The following is a 26,199-nucleotide window of genomic DNA, read 5'->3' on the forward strand; positions in this document are numbered from 1 at the left end:
CCCCGCCCCACCCCTCACCTCTCCTTACTGAGACTGTCATTTTTCATCTATCGAGTGGGAATAGCACTCAGACCTGCCCACACGTGGGGAAGGCAGAACCATTGAGGTCTCCTCAGGGTGCTTGGTGGGTAGGGATAAAAGCGCCGTCCTTGCCAGTTCCAGCTGATGGCTCACTCAGCTCCCTAGTGAAGGGGGAGATTCTGACTCTGTCCCTAGTGGAGGGGTCAGAGGGCACCAGTGAGCTTTGCCGCCTCCCTCCCTGCAATGCCAGCTGCTGGCCGGGAGCACCTAGCTGGGGCTCCCTTGATTTGCTGCACTTTGAGATCTGTTTGCTTCCAGCGTTGTGAAATTTCCCTGGTTTGTTCACGGAAAGCTCAGGCTGGTGACATCTGCCAGAGAATCTGACTTTTCTCTTCATAGAAGACATTGTTGAGGAATAGGTTTCTTGCTTTTTCTTTATTAAAGTAGACATGTATGTGGACTTCTGCCAAGATGGAGGCGTAGGTGGAAACACTGTGCCTCCTCTCACAACCAAGCTTAAAGTCAGCAAAGTTTCAGTAACAAAAACGCAGCCAAAACACAGAAAATTGAACTATATGAAAGTCTGACTACAACGAACAATTCAGCCAGACTGGTAAGAGGGGCGGAGCCAGCAGTGGAGCTGGAAAGACCTCCTGGCCCACGAATGCAGGCAGCCGTGGGCGGATCCCAGGTGTGGGTGGACCCAGTGAGGGGGCAAGGTGGCAGGCTGACCGTGGTGACACATTCGAGCACAGATAAACCAGTGAAGGAGCAAGCAGTGAGACAGACTGTACAAGCCCAGCAGCGGGAAGCAGCAGAGAAAACCGCCATTGCCCCTCTCTGACCCCGCCCCCGCATACAGCATCACAACCCAGCAACTGAGTTGCCCTGCCCTGGTGAACACCTAGGGCTCTGCTCCTCATGGGTAACAGGCACGAACAGTCCATAATATGGCTCAAGAAGAACTCAAAGCCCCAGAGCCTATAATTCTAAGCGACCAAGAAATAGCCAACTTTTCAGATGCACATTTCAAAACACTGGTGATCAGGATGCTCACAGAAGTGGTTGATTTTAGTCACAAATGAGAGGAACGAATGAAGGCTAAACTAACTGAAATGAAGGGAAATGCACAGGAAACCAATAGTAATGGAAGGGAACTGTAACTCAAATCAAGGGGGTGGACGAGAAGGAAGAAAAAAATGAGCAAACAGAAAAGAATGAAGAAACAAGAATTCAAAAAAATGAGGAGAGGCTTAGGAACCTCCAGGACATCTTTAAATGCTCCAACATCCAAATTATAGGGGTACCAGAAGGGGAAGAGAAAGAGCAAGTGAAAAACTTATTTGAACAAATAATAAAGGAGAACTTCCCCACTCTGGCAAAGGAAATAGACTTCCAGGAAGTCCAGGAAGCTCAGAGAGTCCCAAAGAAGTTGGACCCAAGAAGGAACACACCAAGGCACATCATAATTACATTAGCCAAGATTAAAATGAAGGAGAGAATCCTAGAAGCAGCAAGAGATAAGGGGACAGTCACCTACAAAGGAGTTCCCATCAGACTGTCAGCAGATTTCTCAAAAGAGACCTTACAGGCAAGAAGGGGCTGGAAAGAAGTATTCCAAGTCATGAAATCCAAAGACCTACAGCCAAGATTGCTCTATCCAGCAAAGCTTTCATTAAGAATGGAAGGACAGATAAAGTGCTTCTCAGGTAAGGTCAAATTCAAGGAGTTCATCATCACCAAGCGCTTATTATGTGAAATGTTAAAGGGACTTATCTGAGAAAAAGAAGATAAAAAAGATGAACAGTGAAAGGACAGGAAACTCACAGCTATTAACAACCACACCTAAAACAAAAGCAAACTAAGAGGACAGCTAGATCAGGAGTGGAACCGTAGAAATGGAGATCACATGGAGGGTTAGCAACAGGGGAGTGGGAGGAGGAGAAGGGGGGATAAGGCACAGAGAATAAGTAGCATACACGGTAGGTAGAAAATAGACAGGGGTGAGGGCAAGAATAGTAGGGGAAATATAGAATCTAAAGAACTTGAGACACGTGGTCATAAACTAAAGGAGGGGAATGGAGAGGGAGCAGGTGTGCAGGGTGGAGGGAAATGAAGGGGGGGAATTAGAACAACTGTAATGGCATAATCATAAAATGTATTTTTAAAAAAAGGAAAAGGAAAAAAATTAAGTAGATATTATGTGAAAGGAGCCAAGTGTGTTCTGTAACCCATGAGCACTCTGTGGGCACCTACTTGTGCCCCATCAGAAAAAGTCAGTCTGTGATGGGGTGGACAGAGATGGATGTGGCCCTGGGAGAGAGGTGGGTGCGGGAACAGTTGGAGAAACCCTGGGCTTACTCAGAGGACACCTCCCAGTTTTGCCAGAGCCTGCCTCCTTCCCAGCCAGTCTGGCAGAGCATGAGGTAACTCTTGGGTGGCCAGGTGTCTCGGCAGACCTGTAGCTTCCGTCCAGGAAAGAAGGCACCACAGAGCCTGGAAGGCTTAGAAGGTTGTACAAGCAACCTCCCCAGGGAGAGTTGTTAGGACAATTAGTCAACTTAAAGATTGGTAGTCCTGGCTGGTTGGCTCAGTGTATTGAATGCCCACCTGTGAACTGAAAGTTCTCTGGTTTGATTCCCAGTCAGGGCACATGTCTGGGTTGAGGGGACAGGTCCCCAGCAGGGCCATGCACAAAGCAACTAATTAATGTACCTCTTGTACACTGATGTTTCTTTTCTTCTCTTTCTTCCTCCATCTCTCTATAAAATAAATAAGATCTCTTTAAAAAAAATAAATATTAGGCCCTGGCTGGTGTAGCTCAGTGGATTGAGCATGGGCCTGCGAACCAGACAATCCGGTTCAATTCCCAGTCAGGGCACATGCCTGGGTTTCAGGCCAATTCCCAGCAGGGGATGCACGAGAGGCAGCCATACATTGATATTTCTCTCCCTCTCTCCTTCCCTGCCCCTCTAAAGATAAATAAATAAAATCTTTAAAATCACTAACTAACTAACTAAATAAATAAATATTAGGAAAATGGTCCCGGTCCTTTGGCTCAGCCCCTCTCAGGACTCAAACCCTCTTGCAGAAAAGTGGGTAAACTGGGCACTGGCCCTACCATGGTGGGGAGAGCCACAGGCGCTGGAACTGGGACCAGGACCACCACCACCAGGAGTGATCAGCCCTGCAGTGCTTATTGGACTTACCGAGGTGCCTCCCTCCCCAGCAAATCGAGGGGAGCCTCAGGGGCCTGATGGATCTGGTCCCCAGGCAATGTGAAGATCTGTCTTCTGTTGACCAGCCATTGAAAATCGCCAGAGACAAGGTGGTGGGAAAGCGTTACCTTTTGTGTGACTACAACATAGATGGGGACTTCTACAGGTTTCCATGGAGGAACAAGCATGACCCTCCCTTGGAAGATGGGGTCCTGCCTTCTGCCCAGCTGAGAAAGCTGGAGGTGGAAGCCAACGATGCCTTTGACCAGGATCGAGACGTGTATTTTGAGGGCAGCATCTCATCATCTACCTCTGGGATCTGACCATGGCTTTGTTGGAGAGATCCTCATAAGGAAGGCCGGAGATGGATAAGAGAAGGTCAAAGGCTGCTGGGAGTCCATCCGTGTGGTGGGAGTGCAGCAGCCATCCCATGGCCGCGCCGTTCGTTACAAGCTGACCTTCCTCAGTGATGCTGTGGCTGCAAACCAACAAATCCGGCTTTGGCACCATGAACCTCAGAGGCAGCCTTACCAAACACATGGAGAAAGTGAAACTGAGGAACTGCTCCCCACACACAGCCAATATTTGCACTCACCTGGGTGAGGACGTGGAAAACAAAATCAGAGGTATGCCGAATGAGATCTACTTTGAAAACACAAAGGACATCGTCAGTGGGCTGAGGTCTGTGCAGACTTTTGCAGACAAATCAGAACAAGAAGCTCTTAAGGACGACCTGTTAGAGACATTACAAAGAAAGCAACAAGGTTAAACCTCTGCTTCTCACTAAGTGGACATGCCATGCACTTGTTAGATTCCCTCTTTAGAAAACTCATTTTCTGTCCACTTCCCTTGTCCCTTCCTTCCCTGACAGGTCACACAACAACTTGTATCACTGACCTTCACTGTGCAGTCACACCCGGTGAATAACACTGCTAAACAGCCATCTCCGCCTCCCAGGCCTGCTTTCCACCACATTTTGCTATTAAACCTGATGTTTCCATAGAGACCAAGTATGTGTGCTGTTTGCCCCAGCCCCCTGCCCCTGCCCCACCATCCATTTACTGGCATAAAATATATTGTCTACTTCTTCTTCTTTCCCCCCTTCTTGTTACAGAATGGAAGAAAAACTGGAAATCTGATTCCACTTGTGTTTGGGAGTTGCTTAGGGGTGAAGGTGGAGGGGCAGAGGGCAGCTCTGGGAGAAAGGAGAGGTGGCCCTCAGTGTCGTCCATGCGGGATGGCCCCGCCCCACAGAGACCAGGTTGTAGGGGGTTGGGGGTGGGGCCTACTGGCAGTTCTCTTCTGGTGGGGGGCTTTTCTGTCAACTTTTATGGACTGCAAAGGGAGTTGTTTTGTTTTATAAAGCTTTAAAAATTTCACATCTTATACTTGAGCTTCCATACTTAAAAAAGGGGGGGCAGATAACAAAAAATAAAAAGAAACTGGGACACAGCTTAAAATTTTAAAATGTGGGTACAGTGGTCAGAGACTGGGAAAAGAGTTTCTGCGTGCTCCCTGATTGTGGTGTTCCCACAAACTGTGTGGTGCCAAAGCTGCTGCTAAATGACTCAAAGGAGATGGAGAGAATATAAAAATGTAATGGCTGGCAGACGAAAGATGGAATATTTAAGCAGGCTCTATGTTGAGAATTTGTTTCTCTTTTACCTCATATTTTATGGGAATGGATATTATGTCCTACTGGGGAACACTTTCCCTACCTTTATTGTAAAATCAAGATGTGTTGATGAAGTCCTATTAGGAGCTGCAGTTAGAAATGTGAGGGTTGACGAAATTCGAGGAAGAGTTAATAGGAGAACTGATATGGCTGCGCAGGCCTGGTGTGAATCATGACTCTTACCTGACTGTGTTAGGCAGGTGGACGTCGTACCTCACTGGGGAACATTTCCCTACTCAGTCTTGTAAAACAGGCATGTAAATCTGCCCTCCGAGCCACCTTAATCGGACGTGCTAAATGGGAACCTGTGCAAGTGTCCCAGCCCACGCAGTGTGGAACAGAAGCTGAAGTGCTGGTGGGGTGGGTCTCTGTGTGATGGTCCATGTAGAGAGTGAATTGGGCATTATGACAGTGTCCTGTGAGCACCGGCTTGTGACCAGAGAATCTGGACAAGAGAATTTCCATTTCTGGGCATTTACTACCTTGTCATCAGACATAAATTAGAGCTACTCATATGACTGAAGGACATAAAATGATCCAGAAACCTGAAGTACTCACAGTATCTTGGGTGATGTCAGAGAGATGCTCTAATGGGTATTGAAAGCCCCAAGAGTAAGATAATGAAATGGAAATGATTTATGCAAAATCCTGCTGCCTCGGGGTAGCAAGGAGATATAAGCAGGAAGCCTCTTTTCCCTAGGGCTGACTTCTAGACCGAGGAGCTGCTGGATTCTGTTGTCACTTGGACAGTACCCTATAAATAGCTCTTGACTGGTCAACAAAAGAGCTGCTTGGTGGTTCCACGGTGAATGGACAACATCCTGTTCAGAAGCCTACCACTCTGCTCAGAGAGGGTAAAAACAGATCAGCCCAGTGACCTGAACAGCACGCCATTTTTCCAGGAATGACAGAATGGAACAGCAGTAAAAGCCCCGTTGTTTGGGTTTTCATTCAATCAGAGGCAATGGCCATTGGCCTGGCCATCTGGTCGGGCACGAGGACAGTGGAAACCTGGCCTTTTAGAGGAATTCCCGTGCAGGTATGGTGTTGTTCTGGACATCTCTGTGGGAATTTGAGGGGTGCATTAAAGTAGGATATGTTGATGCCCATCTGAAGTTTCCCCTTCTTGGTTCAGAAGGTGATGGGAACCACCAAGCAGACCTTTTGGTATACTCACTTGAGGGGGCTACCTCCGCCCATGACATGAGTTGACATGGGTGGCTGCAGCAGTACAGACATGATTTGAATCTAGACATAATCCTCTTGCACCCAACAAGGCACAAACATGCCACCAGGAACTGTTCCGTCTCTCAGAGAGCCTGCAGACGGCTCTGGAAAAGATTCCCCCTGGGAAGTGGATTACGCTGGACTGATGCCAGAAGCCACTTGGTACTATCAACAGGTCCTAATAGGAACAGACGTGTAACTTTACACTGCATTTTGCATACCCAGTGACAAGTACAAACTCTCAAAATACTATTAAGAATTGGGATGGAAAATACTAAATCAGACTGTACCATCAGGTTACATTTCTTCAGACCAAGGAGCAGACTTCACAGCTGATAATGTCCCACAATGGACAGAGAGATGTCCTCCTTAGTACAAATTTTATAGAAAATTGAAAAGAGCAATTAAAACACTGGATGTCTAAAACAGCAGGAAGTCAAGACATGAAAGGATGACTTACACGCCTTCTTGAGTGTGTGCTCACACTCAACCTGAGGGGGGCTGAGAGTTCTGGGGAAGGGGTGAGGGGGAGGATGCCGCTGTGACTCAAGCTCTTCCCTACATTACCACGACATTTTTTCTTACCTGACACAGTGGTCCTGGTACCTGCGCTGCAACTGCAGGTGCCTGAAACAGAGAGGATCTTAAGCAAGAAACTAACTGTGTACTGTTAAGCCTTTGTGTCAGAAGTCCTAAGGGATGCTGGGACAGGTTGTGCCTTCACCCTATCGGGTGAGCTGGGACTGACAGGAGATGCTGGTGTGCCGTCTGGTGGTCCTGATGGTCCACAAGTTCTGCACTCGGAGCTTCACCCTGTCCGAGTGAGAGTGGCCGACAGGGAGGCACTTGCCCAACCGGTGCTGCTGCCTGCAATCTGGACCAGCATGGCGGCCAAACCTCACATCCCTTCCAAGGGTGGAAAAGTCAGGGTCAGAAAAACAACAAATGGAGAGAAGTAGCAATAATAGTAGAGGGCAAGAGATGAATAACTGGGTTATGCAGCAAGGGAAATTCAACATTTATTAATTTTTTATTAATACTTGAAGAGAGGCTCAGCAAGAAATGACACTTAGTCTGAGGGGGGTGAAGCCTTGTGTTTGCTGAGACCGTCCATGCTGTTGGAACCGGAGAGGTTTGAATGGCAGCCTGCAAACCCGAATGACATCGCCCTGGGAGACATTTGCATGTGATAAGATGGACTGGATAGTTACTCATGATCGAATGAGATTCTAGTAATGGGCCAGCATCTTTTGACTTAGATGATTTGTTGTGAGTGATCCTAGTTCAAAGACCAGAGCATGGACTGCGATACCGTGATTTATTTTAAGATATTTGGTCTTCATAGTTCCTGGGGTCACAGCTTTCTAAACCCTTGGGATTTCCTAAGTGTATCTTGTTAGGTTAATGAAGTGACTGTTGGAAGCACTTAAGAAGGGAAGCTGGTTGCCAGCGGAGCCACGCATCACAGGAGAGGGGCTGGATGTTGAATCCATCACCAATTCCCAATGACGATCGATCGTAACTCCAGCGAAGCCTCCATGAGAACCGAGGGCAGTTCTGGCTGGTGGGGCTCCTTTGGGGCATCATCCTGTAGACAAAGGTTGAGGGTTCGATCCCCTGGTTGGGGTACATCCTGGAGGAAACCAATCCATGTTTGTTTCCTCTCTCTCAATGTAATGAAAAAAATGTCCTTGGGTGGGGATTGGGGGAAAAAAACAAAACAAAACAACCAACCCCGGAGGGCGGCACGCCTGTCCCTTTGGAGAGCTTCCACACTGGCAAGGACGCAGAAACATGGGGAGGGCGGGGGGGGGGGGGGCTCCCTGCCTCCNGAGCTTCCACACTGGCAAGGACGCAGAAACATGGGGAGGGTGGGGGGGGGGGCTCCCTGCCTCTCCCAGTGCCTTTCCTCGTGTATCTCTTCTACCTTGCAGTTCCTGAGTCATATTCTTTCATAATAACCCTGTAATCTAGTAAGATTTTTAAAATTATTTTATTTNTGTTGAATCCATCACCAATTCCCAATGACGATCGATCGTAACTCCAGCGAAGCCTCCATGAGAACCGAGGGCAGTTCTGGCTGGTGGGGCTCCTTTGGGGCATCATCCTGTAGACAAAGGTTGAGGGTTCGATCCCCTGGTTGGGGTACATCCTGGAGGAAACCAATCCATGTTTGTTTCCTCTCTCTCAATGTAATGAAAAAAATGTCCTTGGGTGGGGATTGGGGAAAAAAAACAAAACAAAACAACCAACCCCGGAGGGCGGCACGCCTGTCCCTTTGGAGAGCTTCCACACTGGCAAGGACGCAGAAACATGGGGAGGGTGGTGGGGGGGGCTCCCTGCCTCTCCCAGTGCCTTTCCTCGTGTATCTCTTCTACCTTGCCGTTCCTGAGTCATATTCTTTCATAATAACCCTGTAATCTAGTAAGATTTTTTAAAATTATTTTATTTTATTTATTTTTTAAAAAGATTTTATTTATTTATCTTTAGAGGGGAAGGAGAGAGGGAGAGAAACATTAATGTATGGTTGCCTTTCGTGTGTCCCCTGCTGGGAACTGGCCTGCAACTCAGGCATGTGCCCTGACTGGGAATCGAACCTCGATCCTCTGGTTCCCAGGCTTGTGCTCAATCCACTGAGCTACACCAGCCAGGGCTAAATTATTTATTTTAGAGAGAGACATCAATTTGTTGTTTCACTTACGCATTATTCATTGGTCAATTCTTGTGGGTGCCCTCACTGGGATCGAAGCTGCAACCTTGGCTTATCGGGAAGATGCTCTGATCAACTGAACTACCCAGCCAGGGAGACCTGTTTCTCTGAGTTCTGTGAGCCTTTTTCAGCAAATGAACCAAATCCAAGGAGTGGGTGGTGGTAATCTGATTTATAGCTAGCTGGTGAGAAGCACCCGGGCTTGCGACTGACGTCCGCAGTGCTGGAGAGTGGGATCAGTCTTGTAAGACTGAGCCCTTAACCTGTAGAATCTGTTGCTGTCTTCAGGTAGTGTCAGAACTGAATTCTTGGATACCCTGCTGGCATCTGAGAATTGCTTACTGGTGGGGGACCCCACCTATGTTGTAAAGGGTCCAGGAACTCCAATTCAAATACCACATATCCCAGTTTTTGTTAGTATTCGTATATTTAATATGTGTCCCAAAACAATTCCCCTTCTTTCACTGTGGCCCAGAGACACCGAAGGTTGGGTACCCTGCCTTTAGCTAAAGAGCATCTCTTTGCTCCCATCCCCACATCCCTGTGCCCTGGCAGTTAGTCACTCTCCTTGGAGGGGAGGAGGGGCACCCTCAGGGGATCATCAAAATGAGTTCTAGCTAAAGGCCTCCTCGGCTAGGGTGCTCCAGTAACCCACGTCCCTGATGCAGCAGCCTGGGCTCCCCTTCTCCCTGCACCCCTCACCCTACCCTTACAAGCCCAGCCAGTACCACAGGAGTGAGCAGGGGCAAGGCCAGCGGTCAGTTTTAGTTGGACCAGCTCCTGACCTATAGCTTCCTGCGCTCAGGCTCCCCGATAGCCTCCTTCCACCCCATCTACATCCAGCTGAGCCAGCTCCTCCTGGCACACCCTATCTGGTGGGCAACTGTGAACATCCTAGCGAGGGGCACTGGAGTGCGGAGCCCTGCGAGTGGACCACTGTCAAATTGGTGCTGCTGCTGCTGTTTCCCACTGGTGCCTGGTATAAGCACCTGGTGAATCCTGGCTACCACACGGTGGGCCACAGGGCTCACCCTACATGTGGTACAGGCCCCTTGCTTGGACACCCTAGGCCTGCCAGGGGCCATCTGCCAGAGACACCCTGTACCCCAGGCTGCTGCCAGCCAAGCTCTCCTGCCTCCCTCGGGTTTAGGAACCACGGGAGATATGACACGCACCTCCTCCTCAACCCAGGGCCATGCTGAGGCTCAGCTCCTGACCTTGGCACCCCCAGCCTGACTCGGAAATAGTAGCTTTGGCCTCCTGGGCATGCAGCTCGGCCCAAACTGTGCCTTTTGGCCAATAAAACCTGCCTGATTTCTGCATCTCACATAGGACCCTTTTCCTCCACGATATGTACTTTAACATCAAGTTTTGTGGTGCAAACAGCTGCTCCCCCATCCTGCAAATATCAGGAGCTATCCAGCTGCCCAACACCCCTCCTCCCTGGCGCCTTCATCTGTACATCCAAGAAAGGTGGAAGGGGAGAAGGGCAGAGGCAGAAACACTGCCTGGACCTGGGTTCACTTCTCCTTTCTCTGCCAATGCTGCTCTCTCCTCCTTCGGGGGTGGGGGGTATCAGACCAGGTCCCAGGTCGCCCAGGAAGGGAGGATTCTCCCCCAGAGGAGGGGTGAGTCAGGGCCTGAGTCCTGCTGTCATCCTCCAAGGTGTAGACAAAAGCAGGAACTCACACCTCACCAACTGAGCCAGAGCCTCCACCTCAGATTCCTGGGAGCCCCACAGAGTACTCCCTCACTACACCTCCTGGCCAGGTTGGGGAGATTGTCTACCCCAATGGGGCGGAACCTCAAGACCTGGCAGCCCACCCAACATTTCCCTCATCTCCCAGGGATGTCCTAGGAACCCCTCTCCCCCCACAGCTTGTGGAGAGGAAGTGGGAATCCAGCCCTTTCTTCACAGCCATGCTCTCCCTCTAAATAGGTAGAGCCCCTCCAGCTGAGTCTCCTCGCTTCCTCAGGGACCCTCCACCTCTTATCCCCCTCTGCTGTTCCAGCTCTTGGCTCCAGCTCCCCCTCTGTAATATGCTGTACCCCCCTTTACCTGGGCCCCCTTCCAGCTCCTCTCTTACAAGTATCTGGGCCCCTCTGCCCTCCTGCTTCCTCTTCAGCTCTTTTCATTATAGGCTCAGACTCCCACAACTGTCCTGGACCTCAAAGCACCTGGGTACTGTGATCTGAGGCTGTCTGCCCCTGGAGTCCTTCCTTGGCCACATGCCCAGGTCTCCCCTTAGGACACCCCACAAGGACTGAAGGAGGGGTGGTCCCCTGTCTGCCTTGTTTGGGGATGTCCGTGTGGAACCAACCTCTACACTGCCCCCATGGCCTCTCAAAGTCCTCATTTCTCTTCACTGGCAATTCCTTCTCATCTCCTGGATGCATCCTATGCACCTGGTCCCCTAATGTGGGTGCTAATTTTTATTCCATTCTCTCAATTCTTACCCCGAATTTATTTACTCTGATTCCACCCAGGTTGGTGTATTTCTGTTTTTGTTTTTTTGCCCCAGGATCTGCACTGGCAGAAGGGGTGGACCCAGACCCCTTCAGGTCCTCTTTCTACCCCACTGAGCCCACTCCTGCCCTCGCTCCTCCTCAAACCTGACCTTTCAAACCATAGGTTTTCTGACTTTGTCATACTCCGTACACACTAAAATGGCTCCCTGATTCTCACTCTCCTGGCTTCTGTCCCTCCCCACACAGACTGCAAACACTCTGGGTAGGTTCCAGCACCATGGTCCACCCTGAAAGACTCCTGGGCTCCAGGTGAGATTAAATGTCCCTCCTCGGGGCTGCCCCAAACCCTAGGCTTGCCAAGGTGCAGAAATTCGTTTTCATGAGTCTCAGATATGTTTCCCCAGTCCTCGCCAGCGTTTGGCACCAAGTGGTCAGCAAATATTTGGTCACAAGTGTTGGAACTCTTGGTGAAAGGCCAGATTTCATGTTGCCTAAGGTACCCGGGTCCAGGAGGTTGGTGCTAGGTCCAAGGTGAGGAAGCAAAGCTGATTAGGGGCTAGGCTTCTTCGCCTACCACCGTTGTAGCACCCCTATGCTCTGTATCGCAAGCAGCCCTAGGGCTCTGACCTCACTCCAGTCCTCACTCTGTAGGGCTGGACCAAGTCGGAGCAGGAGGGGTGGGGCCAGGGGCAGCCCTCCAAGCAATGCAATCCAACCCAGAGCCAGCAGGTGGCAGTGTGGGGCCGCGCTTCTGGACTACAGCCCTGCTCCACCCCTCCGGCAATGGGTGGGACTGGGGTGTGTCGCAGGCGGGGCTAGAGTGAGGTGGGTGGGGCACGGCCGCCCAGACGTCCTCAGGGGTTTCCCGCGCCTTCTCTCTCTTTGGTACTCGAGGTTCTCTTGTTGTCTTTCTCTCTGTCTCTCTGTCTCTCAGTCTCTCGATCTCTTCCAGCCACCGTGGTCCCACCTGCTCCAATTTCGGGCTCAGAAGGGAGGCGTGGTATTGTCTGAGGGAGGAGCCGTAAGCCTGGAGTCCTAGTCGCCCCGCGGGGAATTAAAGCCCATTAGGGAGGAGGCAGCGCCGGCCCAGGAAGCGCTGGGCCTTTACCCGGACGTCGGACAAATGGCTGGGTACGAACCCATCCTCTGAGATGAGGCCTCGGCCCATTGCTACACCCTGTCTCCGCCCAGGCACAGGCTCCGCCCGTCGCTGGGGTATTGCTGCTGGGACCTGGGCACAGAGCTCAGGAGAGCCCCCTCCTTACCCAAGGGGGACCCTCCGACTCCCCAGGGGAGGGGAGCCCCAAAGGTCCGCTTAGCCAACCAAGGTGACAGGAGTGGGTAAAGGCGTGGGGGTGGGAATCACTGAGACCACCGCCGACCTGACTTCCTTCCCGCCTGTTGCCTGCCTCACCACCCACCTCCCCTACCCCTTCTCCAGCGATCACAAACAACTCACAAACTCTGGACCTCTCACCTCCATTACAGCGCCGGAGGCCTAAGGCTGGAGGAATGGCGGGGGAGTTTGCTTTGGAGAGCTGCTGGTCGCTTTTCCTCACCGCTGTTACTTCAGGCCCTACACACTGACCCTGCGCCCTCCCACTCATGTCTGTTCCCTCTTTGGAATTTTTACCTGTAGTTCTTTCTGGGCCTTTATTTGTTTGTTGTTATCCACTTCCTTTGTTGCCCACCCCCTTTTTTTCTATTACCTTCCCTGGTATTTCTCAGGCCTTGGGGCCTCCTTTATTATTCTGAGATGCGTGGTGTTTGTGCCTGAACCCTGGCTGTGACCACATGCCCTTTTAGCCCTCCCTCCAGCTGTATTGTTCTTATCGGCCTTCACTCACAGGCCGAGGCCTTTGCCATGGAAGGCAAAAGGGCCTAAGGCAGATCCGGAGGAGTGGGGAGAAGATCTGCAAGCATTCTGACCCAGGGAACCTGGGACCCCTAACTTGTCTGGTGGTCTCCCACTCAGCCACTTCCCTCAACTCTGGGTCACCCCAAAGCTACAGACTGGTAGGCCTTGGGTGATCCTCGTTGCTCTGGGGTAACCCTTTGGGGTGGTATATGGTGGACCTCACTGCCCACTCCCATCCTTACTGCCCAGTTGAGCCCAGGGAAGCCAGTCACAGTCCAGACAGGCAGCCTCTGGACCAGCAAACAGACAGATGGAGGTAAGCAGCCAGATGAGAGCCTATGGTAGCATCAGCCTGGAACTCAGAGGTGTGGGTGGGGACTAACCATGCAGCTTTGGCCTAAGTGGCTTTTAGGGGCAGCAGCTGGGGTATGGACACCCAAGGGGCTCCCGCCCTGGGCGGGCCCTGTGCTTGGGTGAGGGCTGGGAGCCCAGGCTGAGTGCACTGAAGAGAGAAGTAGCAGCAAGGACTGGGCCTGAGCAGAGCCTGCTCCTATCCTCATGGGGAACTGTTGGGGCTGGCTGTGCCTGACTCCTGGGGACCAGGTATGTGCTGGGGATGGGTATACATTGAGGGGGAGACCGCAGCCCTCAGGGTTTTTTTTCTGTCTGCGGCTGTGAAGTGCGTGGACTTGGAATCTCACAGTCCTGGGCCCAAGAGGAGCTGGGGAACCTGGCCTGGGTCTTTTCCTTCTCCACACTAAGTTCCCTGGTCTGTAAAATGGCTTGAGCCTCTGAGGTTATTACAAGTAAAATGCACTGAGGCACGACAAAGCATAAATGATTCTCCATTGTGATGATGGAGAATACTGTCTGGTTGAGGGAAGGATTAGCTCTTACTTCCAGGAGGGGAGGGGAGAGATGGGGGCAGAGTAGGGGAGATACCCTGGTTCCTGCTCATAGAAACAGCTCCTGTGAGTGCTGACCACAGGCCAGCACTCAGAGGCCAGAGTCTGCAGCACATTTCATCCCAGGTCAGGATTGGGAGGGAGGACCAAGACCCTCTCATCCCAGCCAGACAAGCACATTTCCTTACTTCACCCTCCCACCTTTTCAGTCACCAACAATGGGGAGGGTCATGAGTGAGGGGCCCTGGCACAGGGAGGGGGTGGCAGGGGAATGTTTAATGGACACACACATCACAGATCAGGACAAACACTCCTGGGGAGGGAGGGGCTGCTGTCACCTCACCTTCCAACCCCTCTTTCTGCTCCCTGGACAGTTCTGGATCTCTGAGCCCGGCCAGGGCAGCTGTTCGCACAGGGAGGATCCAGATACATGGACACTGGTGCTGGTGGTGCTTCCCAAGAAGGGTGGGCAGAGCCGTAGGTTGTGTTACCCTCTGTCCCTTGTATGGGACGTCAGTCCTAGGACCCTTCCTCTATCCCTCTCCCACCTGAAGAGCCTGTCTTGGTGCAGTGCCCTGCATCCAGTAGGTGCTTAATAAATGCGCCTGGCATAGGAAGCAAAGGTGTTGACGGGAACGAGGCTGCCCAGAGTGGGGGGCAAACAGAGGGGCTCCCAGTGACTCGGAACCCTCCGTCCTCGCTGCCTTCCCTTGGGCTCCCCAGAGCTGGCGGGCTGCCGAGACAGGGGCGAGGCCAGGATGGCTTGGACTCCGGGCGGGGGCGGAGGGGGCGGGGAAGGGGCGGTGCGGGGGCGGTGTCACCGCCCGAGCTCCAGCTCAAGCCTGAGGCGACGGGAGCCGGGTTGGAGCCGCGGCAGCCCGAGCCGCGGGAATCGCCGCCGGGTCTCTAGCGTCACCCTGTACCCCTGCTTGCTGGCGGTGGCTGTGAGTGCCTTGGCCAGCCCGTGGCCGGCTGGTGGGTAGCCAGCGCCATGGCCACTCCAGAGCCCCTGCGGCCTCGCCTGTGTTGCCTGGTGCGTGGCGAGCACGGCTACGGCTTCCACCTGCACGGCGAGAAGGGTCGTCGCGGGCAGTTCATTCGCCGCGTGGAGCCAGGCTCCCCGGCCGAGGCGGCCGAGCTGCGCGCGGGGGACCGCCTAGTCGAGGTCAACGGCGTCAACGTGGAGGGCGAAACGCATCACCAGGTGGGTGCTTGCGCCCAGGCCTCAACTCTGTGCTCCGGGCCAGAAGGGGGTCGCACCAGGGCCTACATGCCCCATGCTCCGGGAGGTGGGGGGACGTAGCCACGGAGGCAACGGCCGCCGGCCTCCTTCCTAGCACCCTCCCACCAAGCTCGGTCCTGCACCGCGGAGGGAAATCCTGGCAGGGAGGAGCCCGCACTGCGGCTCCTCAGTTCATCTCTGGCTCTTTAGGCGTGTTCTGGCCTCAGTGTACCAAGTATAGAGCTGCGGGGCACCCTGGGGAGGTCTCTGTGCAAAGGAGTGCCCTGGGTGCTTTCTATGTGTGTACATGCGCACGTGTACACAACTGTGTATGTATGTGAGTGTGCAGTTCCCTCTGGGGGTCACCCATGTGCGCATTATGTGTCACAGTAAGGGCACCCCTGTGTGTGCCTGCATCCATGAGTGTGTGTGGGCTGGACTGTGCCTGTAAATGTACAGGTCTGCACCCCAGGTGCGTGTGTATGTGTGTGTGGACAGATCTGTACTCCTGAATGTGTGTGAGCTGCACTGTGTGTGCGTGCGTGCCCAGGCCTGTGTGTTGACCAGCCTGCTTGTGTGTAGTTGTCAGTGTGTGTCGGCAGTCGGTGTTCTCGTGGGTGTCCTGGCGATGGTGTTTGGGTCCCAGTGGGAATCACTGCTGGTCGTCGTACATTCCTCTCCTCAGAGGCTGCCTTGCCCTGCCAGGGCCACCAGGCCAAAGTTCATGCCTCCTGCAGCTGGAAATAAAGGCCAGAGGGAGGGCAGTGTACCTTGTCTCCACAGGTTCCGACCCCTGGGGTGTCCATCTCCCACTGACTGGTGACTCACCTGGTTTGGGTACAGCCACTCCTGCTCAGGTTCCTCTGTCTCCACAGCACCTGCGCGTCCATGACTGTTTGGGTATCTGGCCCCGGGGCCTAGAGGTTAATATATTTGTTCATGGCTGGCCTGGGAGCAGAGCTTCTGGGCCTTGTCCATCCATCTGTCTGCTCTCCTGTCTTCCACCCAGAATGTCAACCTGATAAGACTGTTTACTGAAGGAAGGTGGGCGTCAGGGCCAGAAGGCTTGGCTTGTCAGGGCACAGGGAGGGGCTGGCAGGCCTGGCACTGAGCCACTGTTTAACAGGCGCTGCCACTCTCGCCGCTGTTTGTCCTCGGCCCCTGGGTGCTTGCTGGTCTAAGAACTTCACACACAGGACCCCATGGGACCCTCTCACTGCCCGGCAGGGAGGACGTGCAATTACAGCTCCCCTCTTACAGATGAAAAAACTGATGTTGGAGATGTTGAGTGACTCCTTTGGGTACCAGAGTTGGGAAGCAGTCGGGTGCTGGGGTCCTGCTGCACAGGGAGAAAGGAGGGGCAGAGGAGCACCGGGGAAACCATGGGGCTGGCTCGGACCCTCCTCTCCATTGACAGTTTCTGCCAAGCAGCTGATGGGGGCCTCTCATTTGCCTTCCCCCAGGCTTTGGGGTGGGCATGAGGACGTTACCCTTCCTACCCCAGTGCCAAGTGGGCAGTTGCTCCTTCTTCCTGCAAGAAACACCCTGGCATGCGTGCCCTATGGCCACCCATGTGCTCCAGACACTTCATAGGCACCTGCTTAGACGTGTGGATGGCCACATGCCACACTTGTCCCACAGGTGATCCTGCCCCTCCCTGCCTCCGCCTGCTGGGTTTGAATTCTGCTACATGTGTGGTTCCTTAGTAGGTGCCTTGCCAAGAACCCAGGGCTTTCTCCTTCTGCAGGTCCAGCAGGAATGGGTCCGTGATCAGGGGGTGGGGGGACAGGAACAGACGGCCTAGATGCAGGGGTTTAGACTTCCATGCTCTACCTCTGAGAAGGACAGAAATGGGCACAGACACACCCAGACAGACAGCCAGGAGACACTCTCTCAAACCTGGACTGAGATAGACCGTGGAATAGATAGATGCATACCTGCACAGCTGCCTCACCCAGCTTCCCATCTCCTCTTGGAGAAGAGCCTGGGCTGAGGCAAGGCCTTGGGACCACGCTGCACCTCTTGCAGCCTGGGCCCCAGTATCAGGATCCCCAGCAGAGGAGGGAGGGACTGCTGGAGCCTGGGGGTAAGGGGTGGAGCTGACAGGCCTCTTGGTCCAGCCATCCACCCCTAGTACGCCAGCCTTGAGTGGTGCCACTGTCCATGTGCTGCCCAGAGAGCTGGCTGCTGACCCACTCCCACCTGCCTGTCCCAGGTGGTGCAGAGGATCAAGGCTGTGGAAGGGCAGACCCGGCTGCTGGTGGTAGACAAGGAGACGGACGAGGAGCTGCGCCGGCGGCAGCTGACCTGCACTGAGGAGATGGCCCAGCAAGGTCTTCCACCCGCCCATGACCTCTGGGAGCCAAAGCCGGTCTGGACACATGCAGGCAGCCTTGGCTCCAAGGATGGCCAGAAGGTATGGCAGATTCTGCCCATAGGGACCACCCTGGCTTTTTGCAGAACCGTCTTGGCCTCCTGACAAGAGTCTGTTTCTGGTCACCTCCAGAAGTCACTCTCTCAGACTCTGCCACCTCTCACAGCCTATCTTTGCCTCTGATGACTACCCTCTTGGCTACACTCTTTCTGCCCTCAGTCTGTTTAAAGCTGGTTAGGATCAGTGCAGCCTGGTCCTCAGCCCCTGGGCCTCTTCCGGAATGTCTGGGGCCACTCTGATCTAGCGAGGCCCCCTCCCCAGTCTAGGGTGCTCAGGAACCCAGCCCAGGGAGGGCTGCTGGGATGTCCAACTCTTTTGCCTGTGTCTGTGGCTCTGTCCTTGTGTCTGTGGCTCTGTCCTTGTGTCTGTCAGCTTGTTCACTGAAGGCCTTGGGAAACCGGGGCTGGTCCTCCTCTGTGGGCGGTGTGTGGCTGGGGGCAGCTGAGGAGACTCTCTAGGCTGAGTCTTCATCTGATGGTCTGTGGGGTAGGGGCACCTCCCGCATCTCTGCCCCAAAGCTGGAGAGCTGAAAAAGAATTCACGGGATAGGAGGCTATTCCAGGGCAGTGGTCCCAAAGCTTTTTGGCACCAGAGACAGATTTCATGGAAGACAGTTTCCCCCGGGGGGGGGGAGGGGGGGGTTGGGGACAGGAAGCAGAGCTCAGGTGGTGAAGAGAGTGAAGCTGTGGTCGCTCGCCTGTGGCTCACCTTTTGCTTTCGGCCGGGTTCCTGACAAGCCACAGGCCAGTACTGGTCTGCTGCCTGGGGATTGGGGGCCCTGGCCTAGGGGGTATCTCTTGGGGAAGGTGACCCTACCTGGGAAGCACCTGGAGGCCAGGCGGAAGAGCCTGGGGCTGCTTGTTCCTCCCTCCTGAAGGTCCCATGGTATTGTCTCTCATGTCCTTTCTCCCTTTTTTATTTTTAAAAGATTTTATTTATTTATTTTGAGAGAGAGGGAAAGGAGGGGAGAAAGAGAGGGAGAGCAGTATCAATGCATGAGAGAAACAATGATTGGTTGCCTCTCACACGTAGGGGATGAACCCACAACCCAGGCACATGCCCTGACCAGGGAATGGACCTGCGACCCTTTGCTTTGCGGGGTGACGCCCGACCGATGCCTGAGCCTCACCGGTCCAGGCTCCCTTTTTTATTTTCAAAGAAAAATAAATCCCTTTAGGGGATTCAAGCCCAGGGGTTCCCCGGAGGTGTGAGATCTGACGTTTCTGGGTGTGCAGGGGATGCCAACATCTGCCTGAGCACAGGCCTGAGGTTTTTGTTCTAAAAGGAGGGGGGGTGGTCCCAGGTCCTTGGTGCTAGGCCCTGTAGTTTGCATTTTGCCCTGGGGCCACTGAAGGCCAGACTAGGGAATGTTAGGTTCAGATCCGTGATATTGGGGGTCCTGGGACTGTGCGTGGGAGCCTCCCTCCTTCCTGGGCCTCCCACACCCCTGCCAGGACGTGCCCCTCCCCCCAGGCGTGTGTCCATTGATTTGAACACAAATGCCAGTGTTCACCTTCCTGCGGAAAACTTCACCCTCAGGCCTTATCTTCAGGATGGGGTGACCCACCTTGTCCTTGGGTGGAGCCTTCCCCCTCTGCTATTTCAGGCTCTGGGGCTGCAGGAAGCCTTGGGAGGGGGCTTCCTGTGGGTGTATTTTTAGAGAAACAGAGGGAGGCCTGAATGACAGGTTTCTCTGTGGCTGGGGCTGGCCTGGGGCCTGGGACCCCAGAAGGTCAGGGGAGGCCCAGGAGACAGAGACCCCCAGTTTTGTTTGGCTGAGTTCAGAGCCTCAGAAGGAGGCACTGGGCCTCAGTGGGGATGACGCTCACATGGCTGAGCTCCAAGGGGCAGGAGAGACCAGGCAGGATGTGTGTGCTTTGCTTTTGTGCAAGGTGGAGGGCCCCTTCTGCCTTCTCAGACTAACTTACCTCCTGTCCTGGGGTTGAGGGGGGTGGGACACGACACATGGGGGAAGACACTAATGTGACCAGCCCCTCCTTTAGAGGACTGTCAGGGCCTTGTAGGTGGTGACTCAGCCCCTGGCCAGACAGGGGCTGATAGTGGGGAGAGGGGGCAGGCCCCAAACAGAGCCAGGGCAGCTAGCAATTAGTGCCAGATGGGGGCACTAATAGACCGGGGCCCTTTCTTTTCTCACAGGAAGCCTGTGCCCCCAGCCTGTGGTTGTGGGAGTCCTTGCAGGGCGAGAGTGAGTGAGGTGACCAGAGTCCTGCAGGGGGGACTACTTGGCATAGGACCTTGTTCTGCAAGCGGGTTTCTGGGGCTCTTTGCTCTGCCACCGCCCTGTGATCTTCCACAGACTGGTCTGTCTTCTCTCCTGGGGCCTGGGTTCTTCCCTTGCTTCCATGTCTCCCCAGCCCTGGGTCCTGGGAGCAGGGCAGGGCCTTGCAGCAATTTCCTTCCCTTCTTGGGACGGAAACCTAGTCAGTGAGAAGGGGGGTTGGCGCGCCGGGCTGGAGCCTCAGTAAGGGGGGCTGTGCTCAGCCACCACCCTGTTCCCCTGAGTGACTCAGCCCCATGTCCCCACCTGTCCCTGGGGAGCCTGAGTCTCAGTGGGAGATGGATAAATGAGGTGGCAGCCTGGGCCAGCCAGAGAGCTCAGGCCGCTCCAGGTGGATGCTCACCGCCTGCCACTTCTGTCCTGGCTCCATGGCCCACTCCTGGAATTCCACACCACGTGCCCCAGTCCCAGGAGCCCCTCCACGGAGCCCATCCCTAGGACTTGTGCAGGTTAGGTGGGGTGGGGGCAGGGTGGGCAGTGAGAACCCTAACAGCTAGTTTAGCCTGTGTACCCAGGGTTAGGAGAGGGGACCCTGGTGCGAGCAGGCTGGACCCTGAACGACAATGGGGCCTTTCTCTGCCAAGGCTGGTGAGTCATCATCTGGGGGGGCACAGCCTGGCTCCTGGGGTACCCCATGTCAGCCTCTTTGTCTGGTTAAAGGCACGGCTGGGAAGACAGGGCTTGTCCAGCTCTGGGGCGGCCCTTCTGGGAGCCGTGGGAGCCGTGGGAGCCTGAGGGCCTGGCTGGGAGATGGCAGGAAGTGTGCTGAGCCAGGGCCGGGAGTGAGGAATGTGAGCAATGCGCCGGCGCCCCCTCCAAACCCACTGTTGCCTGCCTTCCTGCAGGGCCTCCCTGCTGGGTCACTGCATTGCAGCCCCTCAGCTTGAGGGTCTAGCTCCAGGTTTGGTGCTCCGTGGAACCTGGGCTCTTATAAGGAGAAGGATTTAGGCCAGACAGAGAAACCTCTCCTTGTGTGATGAGAGGCAGCTGTGCTGGGTTGAGGCCAGTGTGGTCCTGAACCCGGATGTGCCTTCAGCCTGGCCTCATGGCCCGGGACGCCCCCTAAGTCGATGCCCTCCCCCCAGTCCTTTTCCCGTTTGGGGCCTCGACAGCCCCTGCCCTGAAGGTTACTGCGGCCGGTGTGGGAGGAGGCCACAACCCGTACCACCGGGCTGTCCTGTCACAGCCTTGTGTGTCCTGTAGCATGTCTGTGAACCTGTGTTTGGGTGTCTGGTCTCTGACCATGGGTTGTGCCTCTGCTGCCTGGGCCCATGTCTACATTCCAGGTGTGGTCATGTCATGCTTCCTAGTTCCATGTGTGGCCCTGGCCCCGGGTCAGCCCTGTACCAGTCAGCCTTGGGGGCCCATGCTCTGACAGCCGGTGCCTGAGAGGGCCTCTGGGGAGGTGTGGGCCCTCCTCAAAGCTGCACACCTGTACCTCCAGGTTTGTGTGGGAGAGGACATGAGCCTGTATGGCGAGGCTGTGGAGAATTTGGGGGCTCACATCTCCCCCAGTTCAGACCATGTTGCTCAGCCCTGTCCCCAGGGAACTGAAGGCAGCAGCTCTGTCCCTGGAGTTCTTGGGGTTATGGGGCCAGATGGTAGCCTGGGGCAAGGATCCCCAGGGAGTTCTGAATGGGCTTTGGGGCCTAGAGAAGAGGTCTTGGAGGAGGGACACGAGCTGGCAGGAAGCAGCTTTTCCCGACAGGTAAGAAGGAGCTTGTGTCCCCGGAGCAAGGAGCACACTCTGAGGAAAGACACTCTTGCTCCCACAGCTGGGTGGCCACCAACTGGCAGGCAGAATATTCACAGTCAGATTTGGGGTTTGGAACCAGGTTTCAGGTCTGGAGGCTGGAGTGGTCCAGGAGGGGGCCGGGGCTGCTGTGGGGGCGGGGCCCAGGGCCTGGAGACCTTCCCTGCAGGCCGAGGAGCCTCCCTTCAGTGCCACCCCAGCCTGGCCTCAGGTCCCTCCACCACCCGTGAGGGAGGGGCCTGGTGAGCACTCCCACCCCAACACTCACCTGTACATGCACCTGAGCCCCGAGCGCGTCCCGGGAAACCTGAGCTGCTGCTGCCTGCCTGCTCACTCCGGCCACCGCCATGTTTAATTGAGCACCAGTAGCCGCTGGCCACTCAGTACTGTGGTCACTGACTGCCCCAGGCCCCTGCTGGGTGGGGGTCCTGGGGCCCAGCCCCTGTCGGCACAGCTCCTTGGCCCAGACCCTACTGCAGGATGCCAGAGGTAAAGCATGGCAGGGCCCTGGGATGTCGATGGGGGACCCACAGGGCACCATAGGCCTCTGTGTCTCAGAAGGGAGGGCAGGAGGGCAGGCCCCTCCCTCGGCCCTCTCGCTGGGCTCCTGCCGCAGCCCTGCTCTGCAGCCCCAGCCGGACATCCCTGTCTCTGGTGAGGGTTGGGGTGGAGATGGGGGTGGCTCCAGCTTGCTCTGGAATGTGAAAGCAAACACTGTAGCACTGCGCCAGCCCTTTGGGAGAGAAAACAACTGCCCAAGCCCGGACTCTGGACTCTGCGAGCCCCACACTCACCGAGGGAGGTAGGGAGGGGGCTGCTTGCAGGCAGGGCCCACAAGGACAGCTGTCCTCGACATCTAGATGAGTGGCAGCCGGCCTCTCCTGGCCTCTCTAAGGGCCCTGGGCCTGTGCTCAGCGCTGTTGATCCTTGAGCCTGTTGATTCTCCCAGTGTCCCTAAGGCCCTGGCCCATCAGAAGTCCTTGTGGGGACTGGAAGCTGAGGCTTTGCCCAAGATGTCAGGGCCGGAACTCAGTCACAGGCAGCCGAATGGGGCTCCCGGGCGTGGGTGCACAGCGTTTGTCTCTGCCCCTGGGCAAGGGCTGATGCCCAGTGAGGGGCCGTGCCCAGTGGTTGCTGCTGCCCACAACCGATGCTGTGATGCACAGGGGTGGGGCAGAGGCCTTGGGGTGGCGTCCGTGGCCTCCGGGGGTGAGAGATCAGAGCCGGAGCCTGACCCAGAGTCCCGTGTTCTGCAGGATGTCAATGGGCCTGCAAGGGAGCTTCGCCCAAGGCTCTGCCACCTGGTAAAGGGTCCCCAGGGCTACGGGTTCAACCTGCACAGTGACAAGTCCCGGCCAGGACAGTACATTCGCTCAGTGGACCCGGGCTCGCCCGCCGCCCACTCTGGCCTCCGTGCCCAGGATCGGCTCATCGAGGTACCCATCACCGAGGCTTTGGGAGGTCAGGTGTCCTGTGTCTGTGCCTGTGTCCCCCGCATGTTCGTGTCTGGGCCCCAGGTTCTCCCTGGGAGGAGGGGAGTTTCTGGGAACTTGAGCTGGCATTCCTCTTGCCGCCGTGGCTGGTGACAACATTGATGAATATTTGATGCCACACCTGGCCAGGCAGCTTGGGGGGCTGGTGGGGGCCTGCCCTCAGGCAGTGCTGTCCCCATGCTGCTGGTGGCAGGTGAATGGGCAGAATGTGGAGGGGCTGCGCCACGCAGAGGTGGTCGCCAGCATCAAGGCACGGGAGGATGAGGCCCGGCTACTGGTAGTGGACCCTGAAACAGACGAACACTTCAAGAGGCTGCGGGTCACACCCACCGAGGAGCATGTGGAAGGTGGGCTGCTGCCCTGGGGGCCTGGGATGGGTTGGAGTAAGGGGGGCTGGGCAGCCACTGACACACTGTCTCCACAGGTCCACTGCCGTCACCAGTCACCAATGGGACCAGCCCTGTGCAGGTGAGAGGGTGGGTCCAGGAGCCACAGGGGCACCTCTGGGGGTCTCCAGGCCTGACAGAGCCCCCCACCTCTCTGTATTTTCAAGGCTGTGACACCCAATCTGGCCCCGACACTCACAGCTCTAATGCCCCCTATGGGTTCTGTCCTGAGCCAGCCACACAGCAGGCAGGCAGGCAGGCAGGCGCCTCCAGCCCGGGGCGTGCTGCCCCTGCCGTCTCTCTGTTCAGCATTGCCTGGTTACCTGGAGTCGGTCTTTCCTCAGGAAGCTGTCCCTGGCTCTGCCCCAGGTGATGCTCGCGGGTGATGTGTGCATCAAAACTGCCCCTCCCCGTTGTGAGTTGGCCAGGGGCAGGCCACCTGCCTGTTCACTGTTTAGTGCCCAGAGTCCTGCCTACAATGGGCTTGGAGCGTGGAGGTCTGGTGCCCACTGCCGAATGGAGGAACAAATGCAGCTCTGGTGTGTGCTCATGTATGTGCGGGTGCATGTGTGTGCACTAGTAACTCTGGGCAGGACCCCTGAAGCTACACCTTGCCCTTGGTTTCCCAGCTCAATGGTGGCTCAGCGTGTTCATCCCGAAGCGATCTACCTGGCTTAGACAAGGACAATGAGGTAGCGAATGTCCACCCACCTCCTCTGCTGTGCTTACACTCTTGGGGGCAGGCCAGAGAGGCCTTTAGGGTGGGTATTTGTGGAACTTTCAACTTGGGCAGTGGGGCCTCTGCCTCCAGGAAGCCCTCCAGGGCCTGCTGCCTCAGCCCCACTCTAGGTATCTTCTGGTGTGAGCTCCTTGGGGAAGATCCAAATTTGGGGGCTTGGGTCCAGGGCTCACTCTGCCCATCTGCCTGCCCTCAGGATGGCAGCACCTGGAAGCACGACCCATTTCAGGAGAGTGGCCTTCACCTGAGCCCCACAGCGGCTGAGGCCAAGGAGAAGGCAAGAGCCACCCGGATCAATAAGCGGGCACCGCAGATGGACTGGAATCGGAAGCGTGAGATCTTCAGCAACTTCTGAGTCCCTCCCTACCCATTTGCTGGACCTGGGCCACCTCCCTGCATGGACTTTGGGTCTCGCCCCTTGGGTCCAGACCAGAGTCCCCCAAGCCTCAGTGGACTGGAGGCGGTACAGCCTCACTCCCAGAAGCCATGGTGGTCCCACCACCACCCAGGAATCCACCCACATCTCAGTGAGTCCCGTCCTGAGCCCCTTACCATGGGGTGCTGAGGGAATGTGGCAGCAAGATTGGGGAGGGGGAACCCCCAGTATGTGAGAGAGACATTGAGAAAGGGAGGGGCAGCGGTGTGACCCCAGGGGCCAGGCCCTTCCTTGCTGCTCTGCCTGGGCCTGCTGACTTAAAGGAATTTGTGGTTTTGCTTTTTTTCCAACAAGAGCTCCAGCTCGACACATGTTTCCACTTAATACTAGAGCCCCCACCCCCACCAGGACGTGCTCTCTAAATAATTGCAATAAAACAAACCTTCCTCTACAAACCACTCCCTCCCCCACCCCTTCCTTGGCAGCAGCTATCCTGGGTGAGAATCCCTGGGACTTCCGGGGACTGAGAGGGGTGGGCAAGCTGTTTGAGGGGCTTCAGATGAAGCTGGGGAGGCCAGACGTGGCTGTTAAGAGCTTTTTCCCTGAGCTCTATCTTTGCCTTCTGTGGTATGGGGGTTCACTAGACCAGGCCCTGGTCCCCACCACCAGGGGTCTAGGGTGCAGGGCCTGGGTTCTCTGAGGGGCCCAAGGATGGAGGCTTCCTGCTGCTGATGAGGGCAGCTTCTGGACAGGCCCCTTGTTCCTGCACCACCGCCCCCAAGCTTGGGGGGTGTGGCTGTGTGGAAGCTACCCCTGAAGCGACTCCAGTCTGTGAGCTCAGCTCCTGCCTGGAGCCCTCTCCCAGTGTGGCCCCAGACTGCCCTGAAATCTGACATTGGCGTCAGCCATAGCGCACCTGCACCCTTGGAATAAACAGGCCTTTCTTGCACCCTTGGCTGCCTCTGTCCTTCCTGAGCCCTCAGGGGTGGGGGATGGTGGTCCAGGCAGGAAGACAGCAGCCTGGCCTCCCCCTCCCCAAGTCTCAGCTGCTGGAAACTGGGTCTTATTCTTAAACCTCCCCTCCCTGAATCCATCCACCTGGTAGCTAAACCCAAACTCCTTTCAGTTCCAGCTCCCTCGTCCCTCCCCCAGGCCACTTGGGAGCCCTGCTCTCCTCTTACCCTCTGACCCTCTGAGGGGCCTTGCCCACCTTCTCTGCCTGGTCAGGCCCAGCTCCCTTGCCAGCACCTCCCATGAAGCTTTCTGGGCCCCTGACACCCCATGGTACAGCGTCACCCCCAACCCCCCAGCAGGTACACAAAGGTCAGGCCTTGTGCCCTGTGGCACACAGCCTGGGCCTCCTGGTGTTCTCCTCTGGAGGGCCAGTGGCTCTGTACGCCCTGGGGGTGGGGCC

The 26,199-nt window shown here is 55.6% G+C and overlaps 1 protein-coding gene and 1 pseudogene across 3 annotated transcripts; both read left to right on the forward strand.

The window, feature by feature from the left end:
• Positions 1-470: 470 nt before the first annotated feature.
• On the forward strand, positions 471-4,295 carry LOC118978817 (F-actin-capping protein subunit beta-like; annotated as a pseudogene).
• Positions 4,296-14,904: 10,609 nt separating this feature from the next.
• NHERF2 (NHERF family PDZ scaffold protein 2) lies at positions 14,905-25,241 on the forward strand. Of its 3 annotated transcripts, XM_037034679.1 has the most exons (7): positions 14,905-15,287; positions 17,521-17,721; positions 23,048-23,227; positions 23,478-23,631; positions 23,709-23,752; positions 24,300-24,362; positions 24,606-25,241. In XM_037034679.1, the coding sequence occupies exons 1-7, from the start codon at positions 15,075-15,077 to the stop codon at positions 24,762-24,764; spliced, it is 1,014 nt and encodes a 337-aa protein (XP_036890574.1). In that variant the 5' UTR covers positions 14,905-15,074; the 3' UTR covers positions 24,765-25,241. The 3 variants fall into 3 exon arrangements, with proteins under 3 accessions (XP_036890574.1, XP_036890575.1, XP_036890576.1); XM_037034680.1 differs by lacking the exon at positions 24,300-24,362; XM_037034681.1 differs by lacking the exons at positions 14,905-15,287; positions 17,521-17,721 and adding an exon at positions 20,254-20,487.
• Positions 25,242-26,199: the final 958 nt, after the last annotated feature.

Source organism: Sturnira hondurensis, unplaced genomic scaffold (assembly GCF_014824575.4).
Source record: "Sturnira hondurensis isolate 20B ecotype Veracruz unplaced genomic scaffold, ASM1482457v3 Scaffold0022179, whole genome shotgun sequence".
NCBI classification, from domain to species: domain Eukaryota; kingdom Metazoa; phylum Chordata; class Mammalia; order Chiroptera; family Phyllostomidae; genus Sturnira; species Sturnira hondurensis.